Here is an 11,635-nt window from a genome sequence, read left to right on the forward strand (position 1 = left end):
CAGCTCCTCAGTGTTTAACAGACTGGTCTCTCCAGCTCATCAGTGTTTAACAGACTGGTCTCTCCAGCTCCTCAGTGTTTAACAGACTGGTCTCTCCAGCTCCTCAGTGTTTAGCAGACTGGTCTCTCCAGCTCCTCAGTGTTTAGCAGGCTGGTCTCTCCAGCTCCTCAGTGTTTAACAGACTGGTCTCTCCAGCTCCTCGGTGTTTATGGCTCGGCTGCGATGCTGAATTCCAGTGCGCTCAGCTGGTTTGTCCAGCGGCCTGCTTCAGGAAGCGCCACCTGTGCGGGTTTTGGTAGAGTTAAGATGGCAGAGAAACATGGAGCACTACCCTGTGTGCGGTCAGCGCTGTTTCTGCCAGCACGCGCTGATTCTGGGCCAGATAACGGGTGGATGAGAGGGTACTCAGAATTGCAGAATTGATTTTATTTGAGGCAGGTTTCGGACTCAGTTTATCATCTGGAAGTTGCTTGCACATCGTCCCACGTTTGTTCCTACATAGGCTAGCAATGCTAATGAAACAGTGGTGATAACGTATGCATTAGGTTCCAAAAGTCATTGTTTGAAGTCAGGACTGTACCATCTGTGTTTACAGGTGAGTCTAGGATTGCGCCATCTCACCTGTGCCTGCTCCATCATTGCTGTGTTTGGGTGAAAATAGGGCCCTCAGAACATGTGATATGATTCTACAATTAATACTTCATTAAGTGTGTGTGTGTGTATGCAGCAGAGAAAGCTTCATTAAGTGTGTGTGTGTGCATGCAGCAGAGAAAGAGAGCGGGACAGAGAGGGGAGGGGGAGGGAGGGAGTGAGAGAGGAAGAGAGGGAGAGAGAGAGAGAGAGAGAGAGAGCACAAAAACAGCATTTTTGCACAAATGTATCCCAGAGACTGCCAACGGTTTTTCTAAATCAGCCAGCACCACTGCTGGCTTTTTTTGGTGAACATTCTGTACTCTGCTGACAGCTCTGGAACAGGAGGAATCCGGTTCAGATTTCTGAAATATGGTGTGTTAAAAGTGTTGTATAATGTTCTGCCTCTGATGTGTTTAACACGCACAGTAAGGCTAATTGTGAGTCTGGGAGCTAGCCTGAGTAAAAGGACTGTAGCTGGAGCTCAGGAGTGAAGCTGTGGACTAATCTAAAATGAGGGTCGTACTAGTGAAGGCTCAGGAGTGAAGCTGTGGACTAATCTAAAGTGAGGGTCGTACTAGTGAGAGGCTCGAAGCTGTGGACTAATCTAAAATAGGGTGTGACTAGTGAAGGCTCAGGAGTGAGCTTTGGACTATGCTAAATGAGAGGCGTACTAGTGAAGGCTCAGGATGAAGCGTGGGACTAATCTAAAAGAGGGTGATAGTGAAGGCTCAGGAGTGAAGCTGGGACAACCTAAAATGAGGTCGTCAGTGAAGGCTCAGATGAACTGTGGACTAATTAAATGAGTGTCGTACTGTGAAGGCTCAGGAGGAAGCGTTGGACTAATCTAAAATGGGTCGTACTAGTGAACGCTCGGGAGGGAAGCTGGTGGACTAATCTAAAATGAGGGTCGTACTAGTGAAGGCTCAGGATGAAGCTGTGGACTGATCTAAAATGAGGGTCGTACTAGTGAAGGCTCAGGAGTGAAGCTTTGGACTAATCTAAAATGAGGGTCGTACTAGTGAAGGCTCAGGATGAAGCTGTGGACTAATCTAAAATGAGGGTCGTACTAGTGAAGGCTCAGGAGTGAAGCTTTGGACTAATCTAAAATGAGGGTCGTACTAGTGAAGGCTCAGGATGAAGCTGTGGACTAATCTAAAATGAGGGTCGTACTAGTGAAGGCTCAGGAGTGAAGCTGTGGACTGATCTAAAGTGAGGGTCGTACTAGTGAAGGCTCAGGAGTGAAGCTGTGGACTGATCTAAAGTGAGGGTCGTACTAGTGAAGGCCACATTATCTGGTCCTCGCCACGCATTTCATTTCAGCTCTGATTCGTGATTGGTTTAAATCCAGTTCCCCCTTGTTTCTGAAAAGAGAAACCAATCATTTCCTTACCTCTGAGGAAGAAACAGAACTGGCTTACTTAGGTGAAAGGATGAACATTCCTCCTTAGTTACATCACTGGGACCTTCAGAGCACAGCCCGAGACCTACAAACTTTGATCTTTTCAAAGCACAGACTGGGACCCACAGACTGTTAAATCTTTACAAAGCACTGATTGGGACCTAAAAAACTTCAATCTTTACAAAGCACAGACTGGGACCTACAAACTTCAGTCTTTACAAAGCACTGACTGGGACCTACAAACTTAAATCTTTACATACCACAGACTGGGAGGTAGAAAGTGCTTTCAGTTTGTGTTTAGTTGGAGTCAAAGAGCTCATGAGTGACAGAGTGTGTAGTGGTGAGTCCAGATCCAGGAGGAAAGGGCTTTCTCCTCATTGGCCCCTTCTCACCCTCAGTACCTGTGTGATGTTTAGGATGGGTGTGCTCTGCCTTTCTTTTCAAACCCACCAAAGCAATGATACATTTTAGCTATTTTATTTGTTTGTCAGGATAATGCACATTCCCTTTTGAAGATAAATGAAAATGTGGTTTTGACAGGTACATCAGAACAAGCCAGGCCATGGGAGTTACACACTCACCTGGCCTGTGGATGCAGGTGATATTGTGATGCAGAACAGGTTTCATTTTTACAGATATGATTCATACCGAATAAAGATAAAATGAACTTTTTACACACAGTACCTTAAAATCACGGGTACATTGAGGGCTGTTGAACTACATGGTAGTCACGTGTGTTCTGCTTTGCCCCTCTGAGTGAATATATTAGACTTGCTCTTAGAAGCACTGCTTTCTTTTACCCCCTCCTGATTGAACTGCATTGCTTGTATTTTCAAACCACACTGTGACGTAACTACGCTGTAAGCATGTAGTAGGTCAGTTAATGTACCTTTATTTTTAGGCTTAACTCGTTCTTTTTAATAATTATTATGTGTATGTTACTAGAAACACGACTTACTGAGGAAGTAATATGTTATTGCAGTTATATCCATGCATGGAGGACATGGTGAAGCAACTCTACAAGGCCCACAGTCACAACTTCACATTAGGTTTCCTCTTTGGTGTCATGGGTGCGGTCTCACTAGCTTGAGAGTGTAAAGTCCAGCTGTACAAAAAGAGGATATTTCCCATTCATTTGGGAGGGATCACGCGTTTGACAGTCTGAGACATGATCAGTTCATCCCAGCCAGGTGGGGGGGAAGGGGTGAGGGGGGTTTTGGGTAAGGTGAGCGGATGCGTGGGTGGGGAGGGAAGGGGGGGAGAGGGTTTGGGTAAGAGCTCATGGCCAGAGAAGCTCTAGATGACGATGGATTTGAGGCGTCTGAAGCACATGATGACGTCCATTGGGATTGGAGGACTCAGGTGGTTTCCGTCCAGCCTTAAATAGCTCAGCCTGGGCAGGTCTTCCTCGTTCAGGAGGGTTGACATCACTGGGAACGGGCACAGCTCGGTGCCGTTGATGCCTGTTAGGAGAGCACAGGGTGTTCCTCACAATGCATTATGGGTGATTAAGAGTACCCTGGCAGCTGCATGCACATGTCTTAATATTAAACATACCCAAATATTACATACACCCAGTACCCATTAAAACTGCATAAAGGCAGATGTGTATATTGTATCTTTACTACACTAAGTAACTGGGCCTTTCCAAGTTAATTCTTAGAGTCATTTTTAGATTAAGAACAAGAGAATATGTGGCGATGTGACCAATATGATTATATATTAAGGTTTTGATTGTGAATTATTGGGAAAGAAAATACATTGTTAAATGTGTCTGGCATGAACAGTTTCTGATACATCACTGTGTGTGCGTGGAAGGGGGTGCATTTGTAAATTCTACTTTTGTTTTCTTAATCTATGGGTTGAAGTCAGAATCTCACACACTTACTATCAATGTTGTTGTTGTTGAGGTACAAGTGCTCCAGTTTGTGGTTAAAGGTTGGCACATTGTTCAGTTTATTATGGGCCAGGTGCAGGTCTAGGAGGCTGGACACATTGAAAACCTTCTTGGGTATCCCCTTGTCAGTCAGTTGATTATAATTCAGCCTGACAAAGGCCAGGTTGGGGAACTTTTGGAAGTAATCTTTTGGAATGTCCTCAATGTTGTTCCGGTCCAGGAAAAGCTGGAAAATGTTCGGAGGAGCGTTGCTGGGCATTTTTCTCAGGCTGTTGTGGGCCAGGTTGAGCTGGACCAGGTTCTTCAGGTCCTTGAAGATGTTTTTGCTCAGGGCGCCGTCTCCGAGCTTGTTGTGGTGCAGGTCCAGCAATGCCAGGTGTTCCATCTTGGAGAAGGAGCTTGCTGGGATCTTGGAGATCTGGTTTCGGCTTAGTCTCAGCTGCTCCAGGCTGTTGGGCAGGTCACTGGGCACCTCCTTCAGGTTGTTCCTCCCCAGGTAGAGGAAGAGGAGATTAGGAATCTTCTCAAACACCTGCCGATCCACCTTGCGAATGCGGTTGTTGTCCAGGTTGACCCATCGGAGCTCGGTGGCGTTCTGGAATGGCTCGGCCGTCATCTCGTCAATGTAGTTGTTCTGTATGTAGAGGTACTGGGTGCGAGCTGGGATGGTGGGGACCTTGCGCAGGTTGCGGTTCTCACAGTAAAGGGCTTCAGGGAAGGAGGGCGGGCAGAAGCACTCCCTGGGACAGTCAGGGAAGACTGACGGTGGTCCCAGGATGGGCGGAGGGAAGTCTGTGGGCTCCTTCGGTTCAGGCTGCGGGACGGGGGGCTTTCTGGTGCTGGGGGGGCGGCCTGGTCTGGGCCTCGGCCTCTGGCCACAGACAGCCCCCAGCAACAGGAGCACCAGCAGAGGGGAGTATCCAAAACCAGCCTTCATGTTCCTGAAAGAGAGAGAAAGAGAGAGAGAGAGAGAGAGAAAATGCAATGCAAGTTTTTAGTAGAGGTCTTTAGGAAGATAAAACAAACTTATTCTTTATCTAAACCCATATTTCCCAATATTTTTTAAATATATAACCTAAATTTGCTGCAGGACTGAGTGCATTGGTTTGCTACAGGACTGAGTGCATTTGTTTGCTACAGGACTGAGTGCATTGGTTTGCTACAGGACTGAGTGCATTGGTTTGCTGCAGGACTGAGTGCATTGGTTTGCTGCAGGACTGAGTGCATTGGTTTGCTGCAGGACTGAGTGCATTGGTTTGCTGCAGGACTGTGTGCATTGGTTTGCTGCAGGACTGAGTGCATGCCGCAGCTCTGACTCAGCGGTGTTCTGGATAAAGCCACCATTGTGCCAGGAGGTCCAGTGAGCCCAGCTTAGACTAGCAGGGAAAACGGCCAATGGAAGGAAGCAAGGAAAGGAAAACATTTGGTTTGAGTAATAGCAACAATGAGAGTTTGGGAATGGGGATAGTGTTTTGGGAATGCAAATAGTTTTGGGAATGGGGATAGTGTTTTGGGAATGCAGATAGTTTTGGGAATGGGGATAGTATTTTGGGAATGCAGATAGTTGTGGGAATGTGGATAGAGTTTTGGGAATGGGATAGTGTTTTGGGAGTGTGGATAGTGTTTTGGGAATGCAGATAGTATTTTGGGAATGCATATAGTTTTGGGGATGCGGATAGAGTTTGCTACAGGACTGAGTGCATTGGTTTGCTACAGGACTGAGTGCATTGGTTTGCTGCAGGACTGAGTGCATTGGTTTGCTGCAGGACTGAGTGCATTGGTTTGCTGCAGGACTGAGTGCATTGGTTTGCTGCAGGACTGTGTGCATTGGTTTGCTGCAGGACTGAGTGCATGCCGCAGCTCTGACTCAGCGGTGTTCTGGATAAAGCCACCATTGTGCCAGGAGGTCCAGTGAGCCCAGCTTAGACTAGCAGGGAAAACGGCCAATGGAAGGAAGCAAGGAAAGGAAAACATTTGGTTTGAGTAATAGCAACAATGAGAGTTTGGGAATGGGGATAGTGTTTTGGGAATGCAAATAGTTTTGGGAATGGGGATAGTGTTTTGGGAATGCAGATAGTTTTGGGAATGGGGATAGTATTTTGGGAATGCAGATAGTTGTGGGAATGTGGATAGAGTTTTGGGAATGGGATAGTGTTTTGGGAGTGTGGATAGTGTTTTGGGAATGCAGATAGTATTTTGGGAATGCATATAGTTTTGGGGATGCGGATAGAGTTTTGGGAATTCGGATAGAGTTTTAGGAATGACCATTGAGTTCTGATCAGTGTGGACCAAGAATGAGAGGATTTCCAGTCATGTGACCAGAACCTTTTTCCCTGAAGAGGTATTGACAAAGAACCATTTGCAGAGCTTAACTTAGATGTTAGTAATCAAAGGTCAAAACAAGTGGAACAGCAACCTGTTCCCCATGCAGTGCAAAGAGCAGCCAGCACCTGGATCACATGATCACATGGAGATTAATCATGTGACCGGGGTACAGTGTGAGGGCCTGAAAGCTTTAATCACATGGAGACTAATCATGTGACTGAGGTACAGTGTGAGCAGCTGAAAGCATTAGAGCTTTCTCTTGGTTTACAGGACTGTCATTTACAGGATGTGCATAAATACAACCGCAGAGCAAACTATATTTTCAATCTCACAATCGCACATCTGTTCCCAGTCATGAAGAAGACGTTTTAATGCTGATGGTTTGAGAGCTGACCCCCCACTGGGTCTGCTAGTGCTTCCTGATTCAGAGACAATGGGCCTCATTCACAAAACCTCTCTTAAATTGTGATCGTACACGTTTTGTGAATGAGGCCCAATGCGCCTACGTCTGTAGTTATTACTTTTTTTATTTAAATGCATGAAGCCAAAAGCTGTTTGGTTTTCAGGTGATGCACCATGACCCAGTTATATGAATATTTTTATAAAGGCTCTCTCAGTTGACACCCTTTGGTTGCAAAAGGAGTTGAACATAAACAGATCAGTGTTAATTTCAATGCCAAAGTCAATTCAGATGAAAATTTCAATTCACTCAAAAGCCATTGGCTCCAAATGATTATAATAGTGTACTGTCAATTGTTAAATATTTTAAATACTCGAAGATATGGAGTTCATGAGTTGATTGAAATGTTAGCGCCAAATTGATTAATGGCAAGCACATATTTCATTTTGGCACTTTATTGTTCCTCATGGAATGGAATTCTGAGGGTCTAGTGCTGTAACCTGCTGGGGGCCCTGCACCCCCACACATGCATGTGTTAATGAGCATTGTCATGGGAACAGAAGGAGCGCGTTCAGGGGCCTGCTGGGTTTTACACAAAGCCTGAATTGTGGTCAGCTGGAGAGAGATGATATACAGATGTTTGGCCCTGCCTTGCTGGCCGAGTGACAGCTCAATCGTCATAGCGATAAGAAGGTCGGGCTCTGTGATTACTAAGCTGATGATCTGGGAAAGGAGCCGTTTTGTTTAATGTAAGCAGTGCATATACAGTACATTAGATGATGTATTTAGAGTGTACATACACCAAATTAGATACTGTCTAAATAGTCAGAGCACATTGCGTTAGACATTGTATGTAGAATACGTGCACACCAAATTAAATACTATCTAACCAGACAATATCTAACGCAATGTACTTTATCAAGAGCAGGGGAGCATAACTCCAGTTCTGGGGGGCAGGTTCTGGTTTTTGTTTTGTGCCTCAGTTTTCAAAAGTGTATGAACTAACTCTGGTTCACTCATGTATAGGATCACAGAGCATGTCCCAGTTCTATACTTTTTAAAATGTCAGATTCAATAAATTATTGAGATAATCAAATAATTAATGACAGAATTCTCACTGAACTCCATTGCTAAAAATACAGGAAGTGTGCATTACATGTATAGGGGTGTGTATTGTACTGCTATGTAATGCACACTATATGTCGCAATGTAACACACAATATAGGCTGTGCTAGTCACTGTGGATGAGAGCGTCTGCTAAAGGCCATAATGTCAACTGCTTCTGTCTCCTTTGCTCTGTAGTTTTAAAGCTAGCGGCCGTAGCGCTAACATGTTTGGGTGACACTTCTGCCATTTCTTGGCCTGTGGGCCCTCGTGTTGTGTGACTGGAGCATTGCGTCAGATGTGTAAAAGTTTGAGCTTAGAGAAGGTAACAGTCGGCTATGTTTGAAACCCTACTTAAACATCAAATGTTATTTTTATATAATAGAATAATTACATTTTTTTGGAATCCATTAACTATGTGCGTATAATCAATAGAAAACTGATACCATCACACTCAACTGCTTAATAAGAGTGGCATGTTAAACCAATAATTACAGTAATCCAAAAGAAATGGTTCACACAACAAATGGGCGACTGTTTCTTCACTTACAGCAGCAGGGAAACAGAATACGCAATATATCGGCAAAATGCCGTCAGTATGTGAGCCATTCAGAAGAAGGCATTTTGCTGATGTTTGCGTATTCTGTTCCCCTGCTGCAATAAGTGAATAAATAGTTGTGTCTTTTTTTAGAATGTGCTGGTCTTGGGTTTAGAAACTCATCTCCACAGATAATGGCAGAAATTATTGAATTTATAGATGGGACTCATTCCTAAGTGGCTGAGTGTTGTGTTAGCTGTAGGCCACATCATAACATAGCATAGCATAGCATAGCATAGCATAGCATAGCATAATGACGGGAACAGGCGATTCAGCCCAACAATGCTGACCATTTTATCCTCACATCATTATCATGGGAAAGAACTGACCCTTCCTTCGAGATCACTTTGGAAGATACTTTATGAGTCATGAGACAAACTTTGCAAAGCTTGCTTCCTATTTTTTATTTTTTAAATAAATTTGGCATCCGACGTTGGGCTGAGCTTATCCGATTCCCACCCTAATTTGGAATGGCCAACTCTCTGCAAATGCATCTGTGTTCAAGCTCGAACCCCACCGCTCAAATCTGCAATCAATAAATTAGGTTACTGTACTACATTACATTGCATTTAGCAGGCAATCCTATCCAGAGCAAATTACACAACTTTAGTATTTTTTAAACATAGTACCCATTTTGACTGAATCAAGCCAGGTTATGGACCTTCCTCGCGGCTACAACAACAACAACAGTGTTCTACTTGGAAATCGAAGCTGCAAACCTTTGAGTTACAAGCCCAGTCCCCTACCCATCATACACTGCACTGCTGGCTGTTCCCTGCTCTGTTTCTCCCAATGTCTTTAATGGAGGGTCACTTTTTTATTGTGTCCGCAAATCCTTTTTCTTCCTCTCGCACTGATGATGATGATGACAGATGCGCTCACCATGGCCTGGGCTTGGGCTCTGCTTCGCCCCACTTCACACTCACACTGATGATGATGATGATTATGACAGATGCCTTCACCATGGCCTGAGCTAGGGATCTGCTTTGCCCCACTTTGCCCTGATCGTTGAATCTTGCTTTTCTGGACAGTGCTGATACAGGGCCACTTTTATGTTTGTGTTCTTGCCAGTGTCCGTTTTTATATAACACAAACTCTGGGGGGATTTTTGGTAATTTAATGTTGTGATGTGTAATTATCTGAACATTACAGTTTTTGCCATATTTGTACCATTTCTACTGAGCATTACAGTAAAATGTTACAGCCTTTAGATAGTTTGGATGAAGTCAGTTCAGGTGACCTGATTCAGTAGCTGAGATAAACCAGAGAAGCCACATGAGCTGCGGAGCTGAACCGGGGAAAGGTATGAAAAGTATGAAAGTTGAGTTTTCCCACAATCAGAAACTGCACATTCCTTTAACTTTTTTTAACTGAAATTCCACTTGAACAGGATCCATGGGACACTGGTAAGGGTAGTCTGGATGCAAAGTATGCCACTGCTTTTGTAAGTCAGGACTTTTTAAACATGGTTTTGCCTTATGTAACAAGGTTGTAGTTAAACAGAACAGTGCGAAAGCTTGATCATGGAAAAGAAATAATGTCATTCACCTGGCCCTGAAAAAAAAACAATCTACAGCTTTGTCTATGTTATTCTTTAAAACAGGAAAAGCACTTTTGCAAAACCAAATACAAATAACTGCCAGAGGAACGGAGTGAGAGAAGCAGGTTTCTATAGAAATGCTCTGAATTCAGCCCTCAGTAACCCAGAGAACAGCTCACAGAGTAAAGAAGCTAAAGTTCTGCTGTGTTTCCTCAGTAACCCAGAGAACAGCTCACAGAGTAAAGAAGCTAAAGTTCTAATGTGTTTCCTCAGTAACCCAGAGAACAGCTCACAGAGTAAAGAAGCTAAAGTTCTGCTGTGTTTCCTCAGTAACCCAGAGAACAGCTCACAGAGTAAAGAAGCTAAAGTTCTCCTGTGTTTCCTTAGTAACCCAGATAACAGCTCACAGAGTAAAGAACCTAAAGTTCTGCTGTGTTTCCTTAGTAACCCAGAGAACAGCTCACAGAGTAAAAAAGCTAAAGTTCTGCTGTGTTTCCTCAGTAACCCAGAGAACAGCTCACAGAGTAAAGAAGCTAAAGTTCTGCTGTGTTTCCTCAGTAACCCAGAGAACAGCTCACAGAGTAAAGAAGTTAAAGTTCTGCTGTGTTTCCTCAGTAACCCAGAGAACAGCTCACAGAGTAAATAAGCTAAAGTTATGCTGTGTTTCCTCAGTAACCCAGAGATCAGCTCACAGAGTAAAGAACGTAAAGTTCTGCTGTGTTTCCTCAGTAACCCAGAGAACAGCTCACAGAGTAAAGAAGTTAAAGTTCTGCTGTGTTTCCTCAGTAACCCAGAGAACAGCTCACAGAGTAAATAAGCTAAAGTTATGCTGTGTTTCCTCAGTAACCCAGAGAACAGCTCACAGAGTAAAGAACGTAAAGTTCTGCTGTGTTTCCTTAGTAACCCAGAGAACAGCTCACAGAGTAAATAAGCTAAAGTTCTACGGTGTTTCCTCAGTAAACCAGAGAACAGCTCACAGAGTAAAGAAGCTAAAGTTCCGCTGTGTTTCCTCAGTAACCCAGAGAACAGCTCACAGAGTAAAGAAGCTAAAGTTCTGCTGTGTTTCCTCAGTAACCCAGAGAACAGCTCACAGAGTAAAGAAGTTAAAGTTCTGCTGTGATTCTTACCTGCAGCTGGTACCTGCCCTTTAATGAAGTCACAAACGTTCTCTCTCCCTTAGGTTTTCTCTGTCACTTGTTTTCCTCCCCCTCCCTCCCACCTCTCCTCTCTCTCTCTTTCTCCTTAAATTTTCTCTCTCACTTCTTTTCCTCCCCTTACCCTCTCTCCACCCTCTTTCTCCCTTGCTCTCTCTCCCCCTTTCTCTCTCTTCCTCTCACTCTCTCTCTCTCCCTCGATCTTGCTGTCTCTCCTCTTTAGTGGAGCGGCTTGCTTATTGGATCATTTTCCTCACAAATTCTTCTAACAGTCAACAATACTGCCTTTATCCCCCTCCCAAAGAAAAGGATTTAACTCTAACCCTAATCCATCCCACATCTCTCCCATCCTCACATACTTGTGTGTGTTTCTGTGTCTGAGTTTGTGTTTGTGTGTGTGACTGCGTGTGTGTGAGTGAGTGAGTGTGTGAGAAAGTGTGTGTGTGTATGCGTTGCGTGTTTTTGAGTGAGTGACTGTGTGTGTGTGAGTGTGTGTGTGTGAGTGAGTGAGTGTGTGAGAAAGTGTGTGTGCGTGTGTGTGTGTGTGTGCATGTGTGAGTGTGAGTGTGTGTGTGTCTTAGTGAG

The 11,635-nt window shown here is 44.3% G+C and overlaps 1 protein-coding gene across 1 annotated transcript; it reads right to left on the reverse strand.

Annotated features, from left to right (window-relative positions):
* Positions 1-2,493: 2,493 nt before the first annotated feature.
* prelp (proline/arginine-rich end leucine-rich repeat protein) lies at positions 2,494-11,178 on the reverse strand. The gene is made up of 3 exons (XM_064305529.1): positions 11,024-11,178; positions 3,921-4,870; positions 2,494-3,495 (listed from the first exon to the last, which is right to left on the reverse strand). The coding sequence occupies exons 2-3, from the start codon at positions 4,864-4,866 to the stop codon at positions 3,329-3,331; spliced, it is 1,113 nt and encodes a 370-aa protein (XP_064161599.1). The 5' UTR covers positions 4,867-4,870; positions 11,024-11,178; the 3' UTR covers positions 2,494-3,328.
* Positions 11,179-11,635: the final 457 nt, after the last annotated feature.

The sequence above is a fragment of the Anguilla rostrata genome, chromosome 13 (assembly GCF_018555375.3).
Source record: "Anguilla rostrata isolate EN2019 chromosome 13, ASM1855537v3, whole genome shotgun sequence".
Classification (NCBI taxonomy): domain Eukaryota; kingdom Metazoa; phylum Chordata; class Actinopteri; order Anguilliformes; family Anguillidae; genus Anguilla; species Anguilla rostrata.

Excerpts from the sequence above, each read along its gene's own strand:
- prelp (XM_064305529.1), bottom strand. The coding sequence starts at position 4,866 with ATGAAGGCTGGTTTTGGATACTCCCCTCTGCTGGTGCTCCTGTTGCTG. Across the intron at positions 3,496-3,920 it reads CAACAACAACAACATTGATA|GCATCAACGGCACCGAGCTG; the intron begins GTAAGTGTGTGA and ends CTCTCCTAACAG.